At 40.8% G+C, this 24214-nt stretch overlaps 1 protein-coding gene across 3 annotated transcripts; it reads left to right on the top strand.

Annotated features, from left to right (window-relative positions):
* Positions 1-59: 59 nt before the first annotated feature.
* Positions 60-22540, top strand: ATP6V1D (ATPase H+ transporting V1 subunit D). 3 transcript variants are annotated; one of them, XM_043556408.1, is made up of 9 exons: positions 60-263; positions 5143-5260; positions 14754-14833; positions 16599-16666; positions 17604-17648; positions 18776-18879; positions 19460-19526; positions 20859-20937; positions 21874-22540. In XM_043556408.1, the coding sequence occupies exons 1-9, from the start codon at positions 223-225 to the stop codon at positions 22013-22015; spliced, it is 744 nt and encodes a 247-aa protein (XP_043412343.1). In that variant the 5' UTR covers positions 60-222; the 3' UTR covers positions 22016-22540. The 3 variants fall into 3 exon arrangements, with proteins under 3 accessions (XP_043412343.1, XP_043412344.1, XP_043412345.1); XM_043556409.1 differs by lacking the exons at positions 60-263; positions 5143-5260 and adding exons at positions 10191-10325; positions 11514-11665; XM_043556410.1 differs by lacking the exons at positions 60-263; positions 5143-5260 and adding an exon at positions 11393-11665.
* The last annotated feature ends 1674 nt before the right edge of the window (positions 22541-24214 follow it).

Genomic DNA, 24214 nt, shown 5'->3' with positions numbered 1-24214 from the left:
TATTTTTTTTATTTTTTTTTTTGTCCTCCCCAACCGCCCCCGCCAAGTGCCAACAGGAAGCGGAAGTTAAGAATGCGTGTGTAAGAATCCCGGCTGCCACTTAGCAACGCGGGGAGGTCAGGTGATACAACCAGCTGACTCCCGTAGAGGAGGTCCCTGTGGCTGTGGGTGTTGTAGCCACGATAGCCCGGCCCAGACTCGAACCGAACTATCATCGTCAGAATGTCGGGCAAAGACCGAATTGAAATCTTTCCCTCGCGCATGTAAGTAAAAGAACGGGTCGAGCAGCATTCATAGGTTCATGAACGCCTGTTCGGAGCAGCGACCCCTCCATACCCTGGACTAGCAGGGAGGTTCATTGTTTCCTGGGTAGATCCTGAGCTCACTCCGTCCCTTTTCGTGAGTCTGGGACGACGCTTCCTGATGACCCCCTCACATATTCCTTTGAGGGAACCAGACTGGACAGATCCCAAGCCGTAGGAACAGTCTGTCCGAACTGCTGGTTTTTATGGAGGTCCGCAGTCTTTATTCATTAATTGAGCCATTCGTTCCATATTCCCTTATTGAGCTGGGCACTGGGTTTATAGAACTATGAGTCGTCGCCAGTTTTGCCTTAGAGAGCTTACAGTTTTAGCGGAGAGATGGATAGGCCAGCGAGGTTTCATAAATACTTTGAGAAGGGAAGTTTACTGTGGTAAGCACATAGAAGAGGCTTCTAGGCCAAATTGGGGGTTGAATCGAATTGCACTAGCGTGGACGTCAGATTCGATCTTGGATCCCTTTTCTCATTTTCTAAGATCCCATGAAATGTCACCTGCGGCTGGAAGATATCCCTGAGTTTCCCAGGCACTCTTTTTTTGCTTCATCACCATTGCCCCTTGTTCAGACCTCTGTTAATACCACCCATCACACTGTAAAGTGGATATTTGTTTACATATCTTCCCCCTGGACTGTGAGCTTTCTCCAGGAGAAGAGTGTCTTAATAATTAATCAATAGAAAGTCTACAAAAAATGTTCCTTGAGTGAACCTATGCCTTGGAATCTGCCCAGTTGTGGCCTGCCTTTCTCTTTTGTCTGAATTCTTTGGCAGGAAGAAAAAGCCCTAAGTGTTTGAACAGTTGTAAAAGGTTTTGTAGTTTTCTCAAACGTGCCTAACAATGTGTGGAAAGTATAGATTGTTATTTTCTCTATCTTCTTCCACTTCCTTTTGTCTTGTTTGTTTGTTTTTTCCAGCAAGGAGCAGGAAATCAGGTTTGCCTCTGACATTTAGGTCTTTAGATTATGGTCCTATTTCTTTGGGGGTGTTCTGTTCTTTTTCTTCATCTTGATCTTTTTCTTAGAGAATCTGAGAATGCTTAAAATAAAAGAATTATATTCAAACTCACTCCTAGATTTCTTTCCAGGGTGGCTGCAGTTCTTAATGAAATGAAAGCGTTTTGGGATTTTGTTATTTTTTACCTTTACCTGCTGATTTTCTAGTAGATGTTTGTATTAGGTGGGAAGCAAGCCCATTGTGGAGAAAGGCACTGCCTGTAAAATAGGTCAGGATCAAGGCTACTTTGAAGTAGTGAGATCTGCAGAACTCCCAGTACTTGAGTTTGAGTCTTACCGAATGTCTGTGCTGAGAGACCACCAAATTCTAGCATGGCCTAAGGCCATCAACATGGCTGCCTGAGAAAGCTCAGTGCTTCCAGGAGAATTTATTGTTTGTTCTATCCAATACTTTTTTTTTTCTTTTCTTCTTTTTTTTTTTTTTTAGAGAGAGACAGAGAGCAAGAGGGGGAGGGGCAGAGAGAGAGGGAGACACAGAACCCAAAGCAGATTCCAGGCTCTGAGCGGCCAGCACAGAGCCTGATGCGGGTCTCGAACTCATGCACTGCAAGATACTGACCCAAGCCAAAGTCAGACGCTTAACCAACTGAGCCACCCAGATGCCACGATCCAATACTTGACTATAGGCTCCTGACTTCCCTTTTTTAAGGCATTCAGTAAAAGTAGCTTACAATTATGAATCCTTTCTTTTCTTTTTGAGATGTATATGTCTATTCTACAACTTAGAAGTCCCTTTCTCAAGGACCTGAAAGCCATTTCTTTGAAACATAGATATTAGGAAGGATAGGGCCTCTGTCTGCGAGTCTCTGTGGGAGGATAGAATCCTAACTTCATGATTACCAGCTAGTAGACACAGCTTGCCTAAAGTCATTTTTACTGACTAACCCTTGGTAATTTTTCAGTTCTGTGACCCTTCTTGAGGCTGCTCTTAGTCCTCTCCCTTAGTCCTTTGAAATACCCAACCACTTCTGCACAAATCAGAATGGAGCTCAGCTCTTTCTCCCACTGTTAGTGGTTACTGAACAAATTCTGTTTTCACCATTTTAATGTCTGGCTGTGTTTATCTTTGATAGTAGTCAGAATGTTAGCATTTTTGTTTTGTTTTTACTTTGAGACTAAAGTGAAAATAAACTTCTTTGGGCTTATACAGGAAGACTAATAGGTTCCAAAAGGTGAAAACTGCTATTTAAGAGCACTCAGCTTGCTGATTGAGAGGAAAATCAGGTGCAGGAAGTAACTGCTTCTCTAAATATTTTCCCTAAGGCTTAGCAGTGGGTATTTTGTCATGTAGTCAGATGCGTTTGATTCAGCTGAAAACAGTCATCATTCTAGATGAAGGTCATACATTTTTCCTATGGTCAAGTGGCTCTGACACTTATAAAAGAATATATGTTTTAAGAGCTAGGATAGAAAATACTTTCGTGACTTCTGTGTCAGATACTTGCATCTTACAGGTTTTATGACATACTGGCTGTAAGTCCTTGGGCAAGTCACTCTTCAAATCTCAAGAATTAAAATTGGTCTGTTTCACAGAAGTGCCATTAGCTGGGAGGAAATTAAAATTAGCATGGTAAATTCAGTTTTATCAACCAGATTATCTTTTTTACAATAAACTTGCTGCAATCTGCAGTACTGGGATTTGACTTAAATTTGATCCAACCCTTCGAGCTCAAATTCTGGTCCTTAGTGTCAACAATATGATATGTTAAATGTACACATTGGGGAGGATAGCTCCAGCTCAGGCTGGAAACTGAACCAGCTTTGCTTAGACCTTCAGTGAGGCCAGTCAGTACAAAGTCAGCCACTGATAGTTTTCAAAGAGAGAACTGTTCATCTGATGCTGTTTCTTTTTTTTTTTTTTTAATTTTTTTTTTAACATTTATTTTTGAGAGAGAGAGAGAGAGTTGAGAAGGGGCAGAGAGAGAGAGAGGGAGACAGAATCTGAAGCAGGCTCCGAGCTGTCAGCACAGAGCCTGATGCAGGGCTCGAACCCATGAACCATGAGGTGAGACCATGACCTGAGCCGAAGTCTGGCGGCTCTCAACCTACTGAGACACGCAGGCATCCCCTGCCCTGTCTGATGCTGTTTCTAATAGGCAGCATGGCATGTGGTTGGGATACAGTGGGACTAGGTTTGAGCCTTGATTTGAGCCTTGGACAAGGCACTGGAGTCAGAAATCTGTTTCAGTCTGTTTATTTTTTTCACCTAGAGTGAGAAAGTGTTTCGTTTTTCTAAGTCTCATTTTCAAGATAATGTTTAAAGTTTCTTTCAGCTATAGAATTATCTCAGTAACGTTTCCCCTATGGTAAAAGATGAGTAAAATCTAGGAATTTACCCAAAAGTCCATTAATACATGATACTTTGCAGTTTGTTACAACACTGGTAATATGAAATTATATCCCCTTATACAAATCATTTTATCAACATTATACAACATATTGTTAAATTGTATTACCCACTTTTTTTAAAAATTAAATTTTACCTGGCATAGGGTAGGAAGGACAGAAATGTCAATTTCTGCTATTACTTTCTTGACTTGTATTGGGATTTCTGGTAGGAAAAGATTGGAATAAGGAGGTAAGGAGACTTCAGTAGTTTGCCACTTCTCAGAAGTCTTTACTTATATGTGTCATTATTTCCTAGAATCATTTATAAATTAATAAAATGATTGCTGGTAGGATTTTGACTGATGTTACGAAAACATTAGTGCCACACTTTTTTTTTTTTTACCAACGTTTATTTATTTTTGGGACAGAGAGAGACAGAGCATGAACGGGGGGGGGGGGGGGGGGGGGGGCGGGGGCAGAGAGAGAGGGAGACACAGAATCAGAAACAGGCTCCAGGCTCTGAGCCATCAGCCCAGAGCCCGACACGGGGCTCGAACTCACGGACTGCGAGATCGTGACCTGGCTGAAGTCGGACACTTAACCGACTGCGCCACCCAGGCACCCCAGTGCCACACTTTTAATAGAAAAAGTAATAAATGGTTGTGGTATAAAACTCAAAAGGTTCAAAGGAATATAAATATAATAGTAAAAAGTAATCCATTTTTTTTTTCACTCAGTCCCATTTCCCAAAGGAAACTTATCAGTTTCTGTGAATCTTTTCTAGAACTATTCTCTGTATCAAAATAAGCATATTTATCCCTTATTTTGTATGAGTAAGAGACTATAAAATAGGGAGCATATGTAGATCTACCTTCCTCTTATTTTTTTTTTATGACTGCATAACATTCCCTTGGAAGAACCATGATTTATGGGACACCAATATCCACCCTTTTGCTATTACATATAAGGCTGGAGTACTCATCCTTAACCTTGTGTATATTTTTGTGTATATGTGGGAGTAAATCTGTAGGATAAATTCCTCAAAGTGGAATTGTTGGTCCTGAGGTAAGTGCATTTCAAATTATGATATTTATTAGTGGACAGATTTTTTTTTTAAATGCTTAATACATGTGTAATGGAAACACAGATATTATTTTAACTTACAAATCAAATTAATATTTTAACTATGGTGGCATTATAAGATAGAACTCCTGATGAATTTTATCATAATTTAATAACTAATTCCAGATATTGGTTAAAGAATTGTTTCTGTTTTAAATAAATGAACTTCTTATTTATGGAATGCTGAGGGTGGAAATCTACAGTATTGAGAAACCAATTAATTGTAACTGTCAGTACAAGTGCTAATATTCTTATTCTCATGACATCAAAGAATGAAGCATGATTTTAACACTGTATTGGGGAGATATTTGTATGTCTTTTAAACAGTGTGAATAAATGTCTCTAACTTTGTTTGTGTAGGGCACAGACCATCATGAAGGCTCGATTAAAAGGAGCACAGACAGGTCGAAACCTCCTGAAGAAAAAATCTGATGCCTTAACTCTTCGATTTCGACAGATCCTAAAGAAGATAATAGAGGTAGAATGAACTGTTTTTAGAACAGTTATTTTAGAGGTATCTAAGGAAAATCTAGCATGGCTATTGGCATTTAAATTTTTCTTTATTTTAATTTAAAATTTTGTCTTTTTATTATTTAAAAAAATTTTTTTTGTGTGTTTATTTATTTTTGAGAGAGAGAGACACAGTGGAGCAGGGGAGGGGCAGAGAGAGAGGGAGACACAGCACTGAAGCAGGCTCCAGGCTTTGAGCTGTCCGCGCAGAGCCCGACGCGGGGCTCGAACCCACGAACCGTGAGATCATGACCTGAGCTGAAGTCGGACACCCAACTGACTGAGCCACTAGCTGCCCCTAATTTTTTTTTCTCTCAAAAGTAAAAATACCATTATCACTGTAACAAGTTTCAGATTACTTAATAAAATTCAAACTCATTACTCTTGCCTGCAAAGCCCCACTTGATCCCATCTGGCCCCTGCCTGCCTCTCTGATCTCATTTGGAACATTCTCCCTACCATCTTCCTCCAGGACCTTTTCAGTAGCTGTTTCTTCTGCCTGAAATGTTCTTTCCTCAGAACTTGTGATTTGCTCCTCTGGCCATTCTGGTCTCTTCAGAGAGGCCATCCCTCATTTACCTAATCAGAAGTGACCACCATATTTACTTCTGTCACATTTCCTTATTTTAGTTGTAGTATGTATTACTGCATATTTTCTTGTTTGGTTGGTTAGTTCCTTGAGAGCAGAGACTTTCTTGTCCCTAGAACAGTGCTGGCCCATAGTATGTTTCATTTCATTGCTTTTTGGGTAATTGCTATGTGAATATGGAAGTATATTTAAAAAGTGAAAGTTACTCCTCTTCCCCTACCTAACTACCCTTGTTTCATTTCCCAGAGGAGTTCTTCATAACACTGATTTTTAGTCTTTCAGTCTCCCTGTCTGTCTTTCATGATGTTTTTAGCAACAGACATGCAATTGTTATATAATTCAGTAACGTTTCCTGGCTGCTCCCCCTGGCAGAATTTGGACAGCTATCTACATCAGTGCATAGATTTTCCTTTTTCTTTATAGCAGCTGCATGGTACTCCATTGAATGGACAATGGAATTTAGCCGTTTTCCTGTTGATGAATGTGTAGTTTTACTATTTTGTGGGGGAGGGTACTCTTAAATCCTTTTGTGTATGTGTAAGAGTACTGACAACACTGACTCCATCTTTGGCCCTCCATCTTGTTCATGCCTACACTATGACTTTGGGGCTATGTGTTCCAGGCTCCATGGAGGTTAATGTTTGCCGTAACCAGAATGTGGGAAGGCTTGTTCTGATCTTTCCTAAAGTGGCCCACAGAGGGCGCCACTTTAGGTAACTAGTAGAGATGGCTGGCACACAGAAGGTGCCACTTTAGGTAAGTAGTAGAGGTGGTTGGAGGAGCTGCTCGAGATAACTAATGGGGTGGTTGGTGCACAGAAGGTGCCACTTTAGGTAATTATCCTGTAACCACTCCACCATGCCCCTTGCTCTATAAAAGCAGGGGATTATGGGCCAGGCTTGGCGGACAGTAGTTCTTTGGCTCCTTAGGCTTCCTGATTCCCCCCCAGTCGGTAAGTTACTGTGAGTAAAAGGGTGTAACCGGTTCTGAGAGGCTTGCATTGTTTTTCTGGGTGCCTTCTCAGTGTCCCTCCTCCATCTTCCACCAGCCGGCAAGCCAGCCAGGAAACTGAAAGTGAAGCTAGCCTGGTCTAGGGGCCAGGGGTGGGGGGAGCCTGAGCTGGCTAGCCACCGCCACGTGGGGAGACTTGGCCAGGTGTGTGAGTGCAGGGGTGCCCTGAAAATGGCCAAGGGGTTGGTGTATAGCCTGCCTGAAACCGGGAGAGGGGGAGAAAAGGAGAAGGGAGAGTGGAATAGCAGTTGTGGTGGTGGCTTGGCAGTTGGTCTGTGTTTTGTGAGGTGCCATGGAGGGAGAGTTGGGAGTAGAGAGGGATTTGGAACGGACCGGAGAGGTGGCATTGGCTTTGTAAGAGGATGTGGGAGCAGCACGTTCTTCCCCTAGGGTTGTTCTGTCCGGAGGAATCCAGCAGCGGGGTTGGGGGGGTGGGGCACTTGGGAATGATGGCCGTTGGTGGCGGGCGGAGGAGGGTGAGTGCCCACTACCTCGCACTAAAGGGAGAACTGTGAGGTCTCAGGAGAGTTGGCGTCCTGAGGCCTGCGATCCCTGGGGTAATGGCTCTGATGAGGAGGATGTTTTCCTAGAGGGGGAAGATGATTTATAGGCATGCCCTTTGGTTGGAACAGAGCCCCAGGCTGCTTGTTTGCCTGAGGATGAGCAGAAGAAATTCCCATGCTCAGGAAACGACTGTGAGGGAATATTCTGCCCCTGACGTAGTGGAGCCAGTCAGCCACTTTAAGAAGGAGGGCCGAAAAAGGGGTGGCAGCTTGAGTGTTGGGACTGTGGGATACTGGGGAAGATGGTGTTCTGGTGGAGGTTTGGGACGTCAAAAATGGCCTCAGTCCCTGCTCAACCTGCCTTGTGACAAATACATGCCACAGTCCTAGGTGAGAATCATGGGCACTTAGCTAATTTGACTGGATAAATGCTAGTATTAAGATAACTTGGCCTAACTGAAGCCTGTCTCTGGCTTGCAGATGGCTGTGTCCTCACATGGTTTTTCCTCTATGGTGTCTCTCTGTGTGTTGTAATGTTCTTATTAAAAGGACGTCAGATTGAATTAGATTCCAGCCTAAAGGCCTCATTTTAACCGGGGTTAGGACTTCAACATATACCTCATGGGGACCCAATTCAGCTTTAATTATATATGTATATATTCTATATATAGTAATGAATAAACAAATTAGAGAATAAATAATGCATTACATACCAGTGTGCTGAACTTGTGACTGTGATGGTGAGCCAACCATTAATAAAAACTGAAATACAATGGGAATTAAAAAAAAAAACTTGGCCTAGCAAAGGGGATATTCCCTGATCTCTATGCAAGAACTACAAGAAATTATACGTGAACTGGGAATGAAACCTGCCATTTATGCCTAGCATTTTAGAGGCCTCAACAAAGAATTATTTTTCTCTGGTATTGAAGACCTTATATTACAGTCAGCCCCAGGGGCATGATATGGGACTTAGTATCTGTTCTTGTCCCTTTGGTTAATCAACCCATTTGCTATAGTAGCTACTATGGTGGCTGACTTAAGTCAAACCAGAAGAATCTGTCATAAGGGAAATAGGTTGAAAAATGGGAAAACAAAAGGTCCTGCCAATGATAAAATGGCAGAGAGGGGGTCCATCAAGGTCTCTCAAAAATTATTGCCAAGATCTAATTTTTATATAGGTCCCGGAGAGAAAATCTACACAACCCAGTTTGGTCTTGGTAAGCCTATGGAAGACATTGCTTAAGGGAAAGCAGTTTATTCCCTTGGAGGAAAGCTCAAGAAAACCAGGTGTGTTTCCCAGAGCACCTCTGCTAACAGGAATTTTGGGAGTGGATACACCTTACCCCTAGAGACCAGGGATTATGCTAACATTGCTTGCAGTAGGGGGCAAACAGAGGCTGCATGTTGAATTAACCATTTATTGGTCTTGCACTTACAGACTACCAGCTCTAATAGACACTGGAGCTGAATGTACACTTACGGAAACCCCTTGAAATTTGGGGGAAAAGTAAAGGCAGTAGATATTTATGTGGGGCAGATTATCAAAGTTCTGCAAACTAGTCTTTACTTACAGATTGCAGACTTCCTGCCTGTTGTTTTCTAGTGCATGTCTCCCACATTTCTGAGTATTTTGGGCATCAATGTTCTGCAGGATCCGAATCTAACAACGACAGGTGGATTCAGTTGTGTATCCAAGTAGTGAAACTTGTTGTGGGTCATGGCAAAATGCGCACCTATACAGCTGCTGATTTCTAAAGAGTAATAAACATAAAATGATATGAGCTACTTATTAGGGGGGGCATGATGAGATTATTGCCACCATTAAAGAATTAGAAAAGGTGGAGGTAATCAGGCCTGCTCAAAGCCCATTCAGTAGTTGGTTTGGCCTATAATGAAATTTAATGGGACCTGGCAAATGACAGTAGATTATAGGGAACTCAGTAAAATTACTCTGCTCATCCATGCCATGATACCTAATACAGCCTTATTGTTAGGGGAAATCATGGCATCCATTAAGACTTATCATTACCTGCTAGACTTGTCTAATGCCTTTTCTATCATTCATTAGGATGTGAATCCCAAGACCAATTTCCCTTCGTGTGGAACCCGAGTGACCTTCCAGGTGTTGCCCAAGGGTATCTCCTTAGTCCCTCTGTTTGTCACAGGATGGTAGCCAGAGATTTGGAAAAATGAATATTTTCAGAAGAGATGGTGCTTTATCATCATGTCAGTGTTATGTTAACTTATGATGATTTATCCTCCCTGTCTCAAGCAGCCACCTCATTCCAGGTGTGAAGTCTTGAGGGTGAGAGGTAAATACCAACAAATCCAAAGACTGGGTTAATCAGTAAAGTTCCCAGGCATCATCAGTTTGTGTAAGACCAGTGATGCCACAGATGGTCATTGATAAAATGTAAACCTTCCTAGTCCCTAAAACGGTAAAGGAATTATAGGCTTTTTGTTGGTTTACTGGGTTACTGAAGACTATTTATTGCCTGTCTAGTGATAGGGCAGACATTAAGACCTTTTATATGCCTTGGTTAGGAGGGGAAGCTAATGAGATTGGGGTGCAAACCAACAAGAGGCTATCCTAAAAAATGACAGTAAAACAAGTACAGACCTTGGGGATATTAATGCCAGCTGTGACTTGTGAATTAGATGAAATTCATGTCTAGAAGGGTTTGGTTGGGGCTTGTGGGATGGATGAAATGGGAAACAGATCCTGTTAGGATTCTGTGGCTTCAATTATGGAAGGAAACAAGCCAGGTAGAATCCCGTGGAAGCACAGGTATTAGTTATATATCTTGCACTGCAGCAGATGGAAGGCCTGAGTGCTGATTTGCCTGTGATGGTACGAACCTCTCTGCTGGTAGGAGGATGAACTAAGGACAGACATGTTCAGCAAACCTAAGAGTGCCTGTGCCCAGGTAAGCACCTTACAGAAATGGCGTGCTTATCTACAGAGGAGGAACCTCCTCTCTCATGAGCTGCACCTGGTACTAGGGCTGGTCACTTAAATCGACCCTGCCCAACTTCAGAATTGTCTGACTTTATGCTTCCTCCCCGCCCCCAGTAAGGGTAGAGGTAGGCTCATCTCCAGCAGGTGCATAGTATACTGATGGCTGTTGCTGGGGAAACTTGCCTATTTGGCATTCCTCTGCCATCCAGCTGGATTCTGATGTACTTTGGTTTGAAGGAACTAATCAAAGGCAGTGGGCAGAATTGAAATGGTATGGATTGTGTTGACACATGAGCCAGTGCCCATCAATTTGGCTGCTGACAGCTGGGCAGTGTTGTAAAGGTTGACAACATAGATGCAATGATGGCACAAAGAAGTCTGGGCTATATTAAATAGACCCCTGTGGGAAGTAGAACTGTGAGAAGATGTTTGGGTAGTATGCTCTAAGCCCAGTGCAGCCATCGAACAGCCATCCAAGTATGGGGAGTGGCAGCCTGCTCACTCTCCATCCACACTACCAGGCAATCCTGAGGCAAATGCTCTAGTCTGGGTATGAGCCCTTCAGCTGGAGAAAATGCTGACCCTGTCTCATGTAGCAGAATGGGTCCATCATAAATCAGGACACTGAGGTCCCAAAAGTACCTGAGAAATGAGATTTCATTTTTCTGTAAAATATTCAGTCTACAAGCTGCTGACAAGAACTGCCCCCAGTGCCATCGACCTTATGCCACACCCTGGGGTGTATTGGGTGGACTATAAACTCTGTTTCTCACTGGCAGATCTATTACATAAGCCCTTTGCCAGTATTGGGAGGGCACAAATATGTACAGACCTGTGTGGACACTTGCACAGGACTTGTACAAGCCTTAGCCTATAAAAAGAGCTAATCAGGCTGCAACTGTAACAGATTAACAAAACTGGAGAGCATGTACAAACACCCCCTACTCAGTGATCAAGGGACACATTTTACTCGCCATGATATCCAAAAATGGGCAGAGACCTGGGTATATTATGGACTTCCCACCTGCCATACAGCCTCACTGTTGCAGGCCTAACTGAAAGGATGAATGGGCTAATAGCACATTAAAGACTTTATCACGGGTGGATCCCTGAAAGGATGGTCTCCAAGACTAACCAGCAATTCATCTCCTTAAAGCTATGCTCATAGCAAGACAGACATCTACATATGAACACCTCACCAGCAACACCCATGCAGTTTGCAGCTCTCGTGCAGGTGTTATCTGGAGACCCATGGTCTGTTGGGGGAGGAGGGCCTCCTTTTGTGATTGCCACAAGACCTCCCACGTGGTAAGACTTTAGTTCATTGGAAATAAACTTGGAATGCCTCCTCCAGGTGGCTTGGTATCCTAATCCCTTGGGGCCACAGCCTCCCATCCAGTAGTATTCTTAACCCTTTATTATGCATTGGTCAGGGCCCAGCACATGCAAATAACTTCTGAATTTCTGATGCTTGGTATTGAGGTAGGGTTGTTAGTGCAAACCGAAACGCCCCTGTACAATATAGGTACACCCTTTGATGATACTAAGGGGCAAAATACATGGGGTCTTTTCCCAGGGAAAATACCTAAGCCAGGGGTGTTCTTAGCTCATGGGGCCCAAACCACTACCCTGTTGTTTATGAATGAAGATTTGCCACACCTGTTGCCTGTAAAACATTTCTTACTGCCCTTAACCTTGCATCGTTAATGTTTGTTTCTATTGTGTCTGGAAACGTCTTCTTGTCATAGGCCACCACTGAAGTTGACAATTGCTCTGACTGCTGGGTCTGCAGAAAGCGTTGCTGGGAAATTGTAGTTCTAAGTATTTTCTTTGGTCGTACAGATCTGTTGTTGCTGCTGTGGTATAGAGATGCAAGTCCCCTCCCAATACCTGTCTGTAGGGTCATTGTGGAAGAATGGTGTGTAAAGGTTATACGGGCCATAAAGATGTTGAGGGTAGAGTGTGGTAACGCTGACAGCACTGACTCCCATTTGTCAGTGCTCCATCTTGTTCGTGCTGTGCAATGACTTCGCTTGGCAACTGGTAGAGATGGCTGGTGCACAGAGGGTATCACTTTAGGTAACTCCCTTGTGATCTCCCCACCATATCCCCCACCCCCTCTATAAAAGCTGGGGGTTTATGATCCAGACTTGGCAGAGATAGCCGCATAGCTGCCTGGATTGTTGGTCCCTCCCTGCCTAAAACTGTAAATGGTCTGCAGTGCCTTGCATTGGGTTTCGGTCTCAGAGTGTCGTCTTAGCCTGGAAGATGCTCGACTGTCCCTTCTCCACCTTCTGACAGTATATGTACTGGCATTTCTCTGGAAAATCTTAGAATCTCAAGGATCTATTCATTTAAATTTTTGATGGATAACTGTCAAATTGTTTTCCAAGTTGTTATACTAATTTACATTCCTGTCAAATGATTATGAGAGCACCTATTCTCTCAAATTCATCATAACTGGGTATTAGTAATCTTTTTTATTTGTTGCCAATCTATGGGACTAAAATTGGTATCTTTTAATTTGCACTACTTTTGATTGTCAGGTTGAGCATCTTTTCATGTTTACTGGTAATTTGATTTTCTTGGTGAATATCTTTTTGTAGAAGTTCTACAATAGTCTGGTTAGTGTGTAAAATGCCAAAAATATTTTCTCCTAGCCTTTTAAAAAAATATTTCTTGTTTGGTGAAGTCTTTTTTTTCTTTTTAACATAGTACTTGGGTTATACATAATGCTTAGAAAGGCCTAAAATGATTAAGAAAATATTCTATGCTTTGTAGTTTTTTTTGAAACTAATGACTTCTGGAGAGAGAGAGAGAGAGAGAGAGAGAGAGTGTGTGTGTGAGATAGAGAGAGAGAGAGAGAGAGAGAGATGTGAAGAGGTAGGGATTTAGCTTTATCATTTTGTAAGTGGGTGGCCAGTTTAATGGTCTCTTTGTTACCAAATTCCCATATAGGCTTGCGGCTCTTTCTGAGTACTGTTCTGTTTCATTGTCTTATTTTTCCCATATCGAATGAATTTCCTTATTGTAGGTATACCTTTTTAAAAAATTAAAAAAAATTTTTTTTTTAGCGTTTACTCATTTTTTGAGAGACTGAGCATGAGTGGGGGAGGGGCAGAGAGAGGGAGACACAGAATCCGAAGCAAGCTCCAGGCTCAGAACTTACAGCACAGAGCCTGACGTGGGGCTCAAGCTCACAAACCTTGTGATCATGACCTGAGCCGAAGTCGGACGCTTAACCCACTGAGCCACACAGGCACCCCATTAAAAACAATTTTTCTAATGTTTATTTTTTGAGCAAGAAACTGAGTGCAAGGTGGGGAGGGGGCAGAGACAAAGGGGGACACAGAATCTGAAGCAGGCTCCAGGCTCTGAGCTGTCAGCACAGAGCCCATTGCAGGGCTCAAACCCACAAATTGTGAGATCATGACCTGAGCTGAAGTCAGATGGTAAACTGACTGAGCCACTTAGGCACCCGTGTAGCTACACATTTTTAATACTTGGCAACTCTGCCCATCTGCCCTAACTTTTTTTTTTTTTTTTTAATTTTTTTTTTCAACGTTTTTTTATTTATTTTTTGGGACAGAGAGAGAGCATGAACGGGGGAGGGGCAGAGAGAGAGGGAGACACAGAATTGGAAACAGGCTCCAGGCTCTGAGCCATCAGCCCAGAGCCCGACGCGGGGCTCGAACTCACGGACCGCGAGATCGTGACCTGGTTTAAGTCGGACGCTTAACCGACTGCGCCACCCAGGCGCCCCATGCCCTAACTTTTTTTTAAAAAAGGTTATTGAATATTCTCAAACATTAAATATCTTTTTTTTTTTAATTTTTTTTTTTAACATTTATTTTTGAGACAGGGAGAGACAGCATGAACGGGGGAGGGTCAGAGAGAGAGGGAGACACAGAATCTGAAACAGGCTCCAGGCTCTGAGCTGTCAGCACAGAGCCTGACGCAGGGCTCGAACTCACAGACTGCGAGATCATGACCTGAGCCGAAGTCGGCCGCTTAACTGACTGAGCCACCCAGGTGCCCCAAACATTAAATATTTCAGGTTTATATTAAAGCCACTATGCCATTAAGATTTTGACTGCATTGCAGTGAGCAAATTGGCATGAACTCATTCAGGAATAAGATTGGTCCTTCAGTAAAGATCGTTTTCTATTTCTTAATGTCTTTATTCTGATGTTTTAATTATAAACTGTATGGTTTTGTAACACTATTAACTGACCATAACCAAAACTGTTAAAACAAAATTGGATATTTTTGTTATCAAGTCATTATTTTAGGCACGCACCTGGCATAAAATACTGGTTATTAAAGAAATGTAATTTTGATGTTTTTTCCTTGTAATAAACTTGGTTGGATCAGTTGTTGGTTTATGCTTTTCCAGACTAAAATGTTGATGGGTGAAGTGATGAGAGAAGCTGCCTTTTCACTTGCAGAGGCCAAGTTCACGGCAGGGGACTTCAGGTAAGACTTAATGGGGTGTTTTGAAAAATCAAAGTGCTTCCATGTTCATAATTTCACTTCAAAGCTGTTCTTAATGAAAACCATAGAAGCAATAAAGACAAACGATGGGGGTGCAAGTGTTCGTTGCTACTACTCTGTCACCCTAACACTAGTGCCTTTATTATCATCCACATGTGTCTGTTACACAGTTGGAGGCACAGGGTACTTAACATTTTATAGTTTTCTTTTTTTTTTAATAAATTTTTTTTTTAACGTTTATTTGTTTTTGAGACAGAGACAGAGCATGAACGGGGGAGGGTCAGAGAGAGGGAGACACAGAATCAGAAGCAGGCTCCAGGCTCTGAGCCGTCAGCACAGAGCCCGACGCGGGCCTCGAACTCACAGACCACGAGATCATGACCTGAGCCGAAGTCGGCCGCTTAACCGACTGAGCCACCCAGGCGCCCCTGGTCTGTTTTCATTTAACATTGTATCATGAAAATTTTTCCTGGTTTTTACATAGCTGTAAAACCTTTCTCTAAATGTACATAACTTATTAACCATTTCTAATGGTGGAATTTTGGGTTGATTTTCAGATTTTTTGAATATTAGAAAAGATGCTGTAAACATCTTCATGTATATATATTTTTTTGTTTCTGTAGAATTACTTCCTTAGGATAAGTTTGAGAATGGAATTGGTTGTTAAAGGGCATAAATTCTCTAAGGCCTTCATCACATCAGTACATGCTTTACAAAGAATATAAAATGTTTTTGTTTTACAAAGGGGGTTTTGCCAGTTACATTGTATGATTCTCCCCAAATAACCTTGTGAGGTAAACCAGCAAGCATTGTTATTCCTCATTTAAATTCAGTGCCTTCCTGAAGGCAAATGGCTATTTGGGGGCAGAGGTGGAAATTTTCAGGGTTTTTCATTTTTGTTGTCTTTACCCAATGACACAGTGTCTCCATTCTTAGTTTGTGTTATCCAGGAGCATTACCTAATGGGCAGGTCTTACAGCCTCAGGGGCAGAAGGCCTTTTGTGAAGAGATGGACTTTAATTTTGCCAGTGTTTGTGGGACAGCACCTTGCATTGACTTTTCTAGCAGAGACAGGGAATCAGTAGTATGAGTGGAATGTGAATGTGTTTTAGGGTGGTTATGGTGAAAACACTATAAGAACAAACTGGGGAGTCAGACAAAACCAGATGGAAGTTAGGTTCCAGGTTAAAGGAATTAAAGTCCTGCTTAGCCAAATCTAGGTTAGAAGGAACGAATTTTCTCTAAATTACATTAGCTGAATAAAAGCCCTTAAATCACCTTTCTGGCACCACATGCCTGACTGAAAACTCAATCCATGTACTTTAAAATAATTTTTTGTTATTTTCTTATGGTTAATTTTTTTATATTAAATATAATTTGTTGTCAAATTGATTTCCATACAACACCCAGTGCTCATCCCAACAAGTGCCCTCCTCTATTTTCCCCTCTCCCCCTCCCCCATCAACCCTCAGTTTGTTCTCAGTATTTAAGAGTCTCTTATGGTTTGCCTCCCTCCCTCTGTGACTTTTTTTTCCCCCCTTAATGTTTTAAAAAATTGTTCATTCTTTACTCTCTGAGGCCCTCTTCTGGCAGCAGTGATTTTTTTTTTTTTTTCTTTTTCTGGAAAGACCATTCTCAGAACATACTTAATTGTGCTATCTCATCCTTGTTGAAATTACCTGATCGGTCTCTGTAGTTTTCTCACTCTAAAATCTCAACTAAATCATGGCCTTTTCTCTTTCTGCAGCACCACAGTAATTCAAAATGTAAATAAAGCCCAAGTGAAGATTCGAGCTAAGAAAGATAATGTAGCAGGTAACTTTTCAACCCTTTAGCATGCCTGGGAAGAAAAGATGACGTTTATTTATTTTTTTAATGTTTTTATTTTTGAGACAGCACGAGTGGGAGAGGGGCAGAGAGAGAGAGAGAGAGAGAGAGAGAGGTAGACTGAGAGTCCAAAGCAGGCTCCAGGCTCTGAGCTGTCAGCATAGAGCCTGATGTGGGGCTCAAACCCATGAACTGCGAGATCATGTCCTGAGACGAAGTCGGATGCTTAACCGACTGAGGTGCCCCAAGAAAAAAATTACATTTAAAAACTAATGTGTTCATACAGCAAGATCTTCATGCCTAACTAATCTCTTCTACTTAGAACAAGTTTATTGGCTTTACATGTTGAAACCATTGCCAGAGGATGGGGGTGGGGGAAATGGGGAGCTGTTCAATAGCTATAAAGTTACAGTTACACAAGATAAATAAGTTCCAGAGATCTGCTGTACAACATAGTGCCTATAGTTAACAATGCAGTGTTGTGTACCTAAAAACTTAGGGTAGATCTTGTGTTGAGTGTTCTTAACACACACGAAAAGGGACACAATAAATCTTTTGGAGGTGATAGATGGGTTGATTGCCTTGATTGTGGTGATGGTATCATGGGTGTACCCAGGTATCTAAATTCATCAAAATGTATGTGTAAAATATGTGCAGTTTTTTTTCCTGCATTTTATGTATACCTCAAAACTGAAAGGAAGAAAATTGTGAAAGATCTCTTATGACTCAGGATAATTTGATTATTAAATAGGAATGAACGCTTAAGATAGCAAGTTCCCAAATTCATTTATTGAAACCAGTTCCAGTTCCAGACAGTCTCTTGACTTTTGAGTATTTGCTGAAAAAGAAACACAGGGGAAGAGTGGTGATTAAGAAACAGTACTTCAAGGGCATGTTTGTAATTCACACGTTTTGTATTTAACAGGGGTTACTTTGCCAGTGTTCGAACATTACCATGAAGGAACTGACAGTAAGTGTGAAACTTGGGTAGTCTGTGTCTCTGGATTCTCCAGGTTCCTCTTTAAACTTTTTTCTGGAAAATGGTGCTAGATAGACCTTCTTTGATTTCAGTGGCTCCAGTGTGTTAGCAGCCTTCTCATCTGGTACAATTGGGACGATGGTTAGTTAAAGTGTTATGGCAGGGGTCTTAAAACATTGTGATGTCTTAAAATGTTTTATTTCCACCTAGATATACTTAAATATACAGTCATTTGCTATTAAAAAAAGACTTCTGTGTTGTCTTTCTGCATAAACTGCACCCATAATGCATTGTTTATAATTTCCAGTTTGAATTTCTTTAAGGTTTTAGACTCTCTGCTGAATCTTCCTAGATTTTATAGCTCAGCCTCAATTTTTTACAATTGTATTAGAATTTCCTAATTTGATAGCATTTTTTGGGTAGTAACACATCTTTGTTGAGTCTTTTCAAAGTAATCAACTTTTCTTCGTAGAAACAACAGTTTTTGGTACTATTCTTTCATTGGTTCACAGAGGATATTTAGTACAGCTTGAATAAAGAAATGGAGCATCCTAGAGAGTCACTTGTTAATGGAGAGTTACTGTACTATGGGCAGGCATCAGGCCATATGATACAAGGGGATGGGCACAATGTGAATAAAGTGAAGGTTGGTTAAAAGCTTCTTCTATAGTTATATTTAGAATAGCTTCTTCCTTGGGGAGAAAAGTATGTTCACCGTTAAGTCTGAACTCTGGAGAACAAACTGATGGCTACCAGAGAGGAGCTGGGTGGGGGATGGGTTACATAGGTGATGGTGATGGGGATTAAGGAGTACATTTGTGATGAGTACCGGGTATTATATGGAAGTGTTGAATCACTGTATTGTATGCCTGAAACAAATATTACACTGTATGGTAACTAACCTGAATTTAAATAAAAACTTAAATGCTTAAAACTTCACATCAAAACAAACATGTTCACTATGCCTAGGGAGTAGGATGGGTACTTAATGTTTCCATTTAACAGGGGTTAGTGAATTTGTTTCTTCTTGGTTGGTATTATTCTGACTTCTTTTTGGGAAATTTATCAGGAAGATTATTTACGTCTGCCTACAAGTGTTGTCTAACTGGTTCTTTCAGGTTATGAACTGACTGGTTTAGCCAGAGGTGGGGAACAATTGGCCAAATTAAAGAGGAATTATGCCAAAGCAGTGGAATTACTGGTGGAACTGGCTTCACTTCAGGTCAGTAGCAGGAGAACTAGAGACCTGCTTCGGTTTGAGAGCTGAGCCGAGAGGGGAAGCTTCAGGTCTTGAATCCACACATCCTGCACTTACTGCTTTAAACTGTTTCCGTGACTTTATGTAAAAAAAAGCCAGGGATGTTTTGATTCCTTAAATGATGGCTTCTGTACCTTTGTGTCTACTTCTTACTACTAACAAAATGTGTGTGCAATGGTATAGTTTCACTCTTGTGTAGGTGAGAACAGCAACAGTGGATACTGGATTTAAATGTAAATATAACCTAGTTTATGCGTGAAAGCTATTTTTTCCCTTTTGTGACCAGTTAATGTAGATCTATGTAATAGTGCCTGATTCTTTCCCCTTGCCACTTTTATAACATTAGGCAAATCTGAAGTGAACAAATTAGAATAGCATAGAAATAGTATTAGCTCTGTGGAAATCTCACAAGAATTTTCCTGTTTAAGCAGATTGAAAAGTAGTCTTGGTTTCCAAATGTTCTCTACAAGTGCAGTCTGAGTGAAGCCAAGTGAACAGGACATGATTAGGAAGACTTTATGCTTACATTATTCTCTTATTTTAGACTTCCTTTGTTACTTTGGATGAAGCTATTAAGATAACCAACAGGCGTGTAAATGCCATTGAACATGGTGAGTGTAAGCTGCTGTGAGGCTCTTTGTTCACCCGCTTGTCCATACCTCCACATTTGTTATGTGACTGCTGGGAATCCGGCACTGATCACAAGGTGAATAAGACCTTGCCCCTGTCCACAGTGGGAAGGGCCATGAGTCAGCAGTAAAGTGTTACTAAGTGCTTTGATAGAAGTATGTTTATGATTTGGGGGTGAGTTACACAATGGAATGGGAAGTTAAAAGTTCTGAAGTGTTTTATTCATTCCTGGTTATGAATAAAGGGCAAAACTATTTTTCAAGAGCTCTAGTGTTTTCTCTGGTTCTTTCCAGTGATTCAGTAATCTTTTGAACACATTAAATATTTAACTTTAAATCCCTTTTCCTGTAAGCTTTATGTCCTGCTCTTCTTGATTCCTAAAAATTTTCCCATTTGATGCATTTTTTTTTCCCATCTCTTATTGTTCTAAAACTACACTTAATGTTGGCACAATACTTTCTGTTCAAAGAACTCCGTTTTCATTAAAGAAATGCTCAATTTTAAGGTAAGAAAGGAATAGATTTTGAACAGCACAGAACTTATTTTGGTCTTTTGGTGTTAAAGATGAGGTTATCTCATTTTTCAAAACTCCACACACATTTCCTGGCTGGTTGCTAGTGCCAGGCTTTGTCAGTGGAATTGCAAGCAGAACAAAATGGGTAAGGTTATAAATCGTTCCAACTCTTCAGTCAGTTCAGTTTTTAGAAGCAGATAGGCAAATTCTATGTAAAATAGCACCTTATGACTACCGTAAAACTCTACAACTTAGCGCATTCTCTTTGCTTGATGATTTACTTTTTATCTTAATTTTTTTTTTTTTTTTTTAAGAGTGCGAGTTAGAAAGAGGGGCAGAGGGAGAGAGAGAATCCCAAGCAGGCTCCATGCTGAGCATGGAGCCTGACATGGGGCTTGATCTCCTGACCCTGGTATCCCTGATGATTTACTTTTTTACAGTGGATTGGTGTTCTGTTTAAACTAGCATCTGTGGTTCAGTGTTACATACTCATATAAATCCAGTATATTCAGTGTTGTGTATATTGTGATTCAGTGTTATTGGTCTATAGAAAGGACACTAGAAAGGTATATACCAAAATATTTACAGTAGTTATTTTAGGGTGGTTGGATTATACTTTATTTTTTTTGTTTTCCAACTTTCCTGTATTAAATGTACATTAATTTTACAATTAGAAAAAGTATCTATTATACAGATGAGCACTGGCAGTTTGAAAAAAGGTTTGAAGTTCTCATATATATATATATATATATATATATACACATATATATATACACATATCTATTTTTTTAAACCCTAGTCATCATTCCCCGGATCGAACGTACCCTTGCTTATATCATCACAGAGCTGGATGAGAGAGAGCGAGAAGAGTTCTATAGGTTTGTTGGAATTGGTCATTTTTTTTCATATTCCAAAGGCTAGATTTTCTCAGAGACATGTTGGCTTACGTTCTTTAGAATTAGCACAGCCTGTATTTTATTGTGATAAATGAGAAGCAAGACCTAATATTGGCATAAGGCTATGGAGACTAATGTATGCTGAGTTTTGCATATACTTAAAATGTGGCACTCTAGAAAGGCCCTTAGGAGAAACTATTGATAGACTCGATTATTCTTTAAAATGAAATCCTAATTTAGATCAGGTGTCTCCCACATAAAAAACTGGAATTAATCAGTTAACATTTATGTATTGCATAGTGAACATGCTCCAGGAGAAAGTATAAAGTACTGGGGGGCATTATGTAATCAGATAAATGACACCATTAGAGGATTAGCACAGTCCTCAGAAATGATGCATCTACCTGAGTTGGTTATCAGCAGTTAGGCCTTGTAGGGACAGCAGATCCTCAATAGGTATAGTACACAGGGGTCAGTGTGCCAGCTTCCGAGAAGTGGGAGACAGGTGAAGGCAAGTATTCAGGAAGGATGTGGCCTTCTTGGATCTTGAGTAGCATCTGAGTATGATTTATAATCTTAATTATAAGAGGTTATTGTGTTTCTGTCCTTCAAAGGGTGACATTCAGGGTTGTAGTGATCCAGATGGAATGATCCAAAATTTTATTAAATGTCTGAATGCTCAAACGCTGTTCCATTAAGGGGCGGATTTCAAAGTTTATTCAGTCTGGGATAGGAACTTTTGAAGTCTGTTACTAGCTTAAAATGTCTATGTTCTACCTCAAATACTTTAAAAATGGGTTATAAATCACTAAAAATGAAAGTTTTCTAGTTTGTAGATGTTATTGTTACAAAACTAGAAGAAATCACATCTACTTAGAACTGAAACCATGTTCAGAAAATCCCCTCCTTGTTTTCCAGGTTAAAGAAAATCCAAGAGAAGAAAAAGATTCTCAAGGAAAAATCAGAGAAGGACTTGGAACAGCGGAGGGCAGCTGGAGAGGTGATGGAGCCTGCTAATCTTTTGGCTGAAGAGAAGGATGAGGATCTTTTGTTTGAATAGTTTCCTGCTCTGGTTCTTTCATAAGCCCTAACATGGCACCATTTTAATTCACGGTGTGTAGGTTTGGTACGTGTGGCTATTTATTTTTTGGCCTAAGAATTTCACTGGTGGTAACATTTCCCAGGATGTTGGTTATGGGGCTGTCTTTGCAAAATCCTAATTCAGCAACCATTTATATCATGTGAGATTTGTAGACCTTGCCCAGGAACCTGTAGAATTTACTCTGCAGAAATGGTACCCTATTCTGTTTACATCTGTTACAAGTGCTCTGCTTACCAAGCATATTAGGAAATTCCCCTTAGGAAACAGCAGTGGCCTCAGGCCAGCTGTCACTGTAGCACCCTTTGTTCCTACCTGCTCCCTGAGATTGCTGCAGCCATCCTTGTGTTACCGTGGTACTTCTCTCAAGCTTTACGAAACCTTCACTATTTTTCCTTGCATGACAGGTCTCTGTCTTGTCTGTCATGGGAGTTCTGCCAATTTTAATGTGACTATGGTGTAAACAGTAAAATGATTTAAAAATGAGTTGTTCCTTTATTTAAGAAATTTACTGCTAAAATCAGTCACGTTCTGCTCAGATTGGCACATGGGATTGTTACCTAAAGCGTTTTCTCTGCAGACATGCGGGAGGTGGATAGCCTCCCTTTATCCCCTCTTCATATGAAGTGCTTTACTGATAAACTTACTGAGAGGACTGTTGAATTTTGGGGTACTCATAAATGAGTGAGTTAAGGGGGGTCATTAATATTTTCTCATCTAAGAAAAAATACCTTGTTTCTTACTCTCAGGTGGTAACTTTTTATCTTCTAAACTATAACAACTTGCTGTCTTCCACATAGGAAGATGAGGCATTTGAGTGGCTCTGTTAGAAGCAGACCGAGGTTTTTGGTGCTGTTTGATTTGGTGTGAGCCATCCATGATTACTCAGGCTTTCTTGTACCCACTGTCTGAGGTGACTGGCTGTGGGAGAGTTTTTAGTGAAATTGTTAACACTAGGCTTATGAGTATTGTATTTAAGTCCATTGATAGCACAGCCAAGGCTTTTTAAAGTACCAAGTAATCTTGCAAACATTTAATACCTGCTATAAAATAATCTTAGTTGTGTGCCAACTGTTTTAAGTGTTTTATTTATCTTGTCACAACAACCATAAAGAGATACTTATTTTAACGCCACTTTTCACAGAAGAAAACTTTGAGGCACAAGGAGCTTCAGTAATTGGTCCTAGGCCAAAAAGCTAGAAGTAGTGAATCTAGGCAGTCAGCCCTTAGTGTTTTGATACCTTTAACCTCTATCCTTTTTTGCCTCCCCTAGATTTAAAACTTTGGGTAAAGGTAAGACACAAGGCTTGTGCTGGAGGAGCTGAGTTTTAGGAAATCCTGTTACATTGAATCTGAGCTTTTATTCTGTAAGTAACTTTGACAATGATTGGAAAACCAGTGAGTGAGTTCCTGAGCTTTGAAAATAGGTAACCTTGACCTGCTTACATTTAATCCTCCCACTACCGGAGTAAGGTGTAAATCCTATCCTCTCCATTTTGCAGATGAGAAAACTGAAGCTTTGTCAGGTCAAATAGCAGAGCTGGCATGGAGGCATTGGTTCTTAAGCAGTATGTACTGCCTCTCTAGGAGGCAAAAGTTAGCTTGAAGTGTACTTATAGAAAGCCAGGTTACTTAATAGTTTTTCATTTAGGTAAAATTAGTGTTCACCTTAAAGCACTGAAGCCAGAGAAAAACCTAGATTTTTCCCATGGCTTCTTAAAACTCCATTTTTTATTGGCCTTGGCCAAACTCCCTACACAACTTCAGATGACTTTATAGTTTTAGCATACTGATCAACTAGAAATTGTGAACAGTTTGTGTGGGGTGATGTGATCCATAGGGGAAGGGAATGATCAAGAATGGAAAGCCAGCTGGGTAGCAGGTATGTATATGTGTGACACTTTTTGTTGGCATGATTTGCTTCCTCTGGGAGATCTAGAGAGGTAGAGTAGAAAAGGGAGAAGTGAATGTAGTCTACTTGAGGTTAGCGTGGGAGTTAACCATGTCCTACAATCCTTGGCTGCATAGAAGTGGAATTTGCCTATTATTAAGTTCACAATGTTAAGCTATCTTTAATTTTTTAAAACCAGGAGACAGAACCTACGTCTGTACCAATAGGGGGCACTCCCCCACCATTAAGAATACATGAAAAGGTATTTG

This window comes from Prionailurus bengalensis, chromosome B3, assembly GCF_016509475.1.
Source record: "Prionailurus bengalensis isolate Pbe53 chromosome B3, Fcat_Pben_1.1_paternal_pri, whole genome shotgun sequence".
Classification (NCBI taxonomy): domain Eukaryota; kingdom Metazoa; phylum Chordata; class Mammalia; order Carnivora; family Felidae; genus Prionailurus; species Prionailurus bengalensis.
Note: the sequence above shows the minus strand (reverse complement) of the source record. Positions and strands in the feature narration are given on the sequence as shown.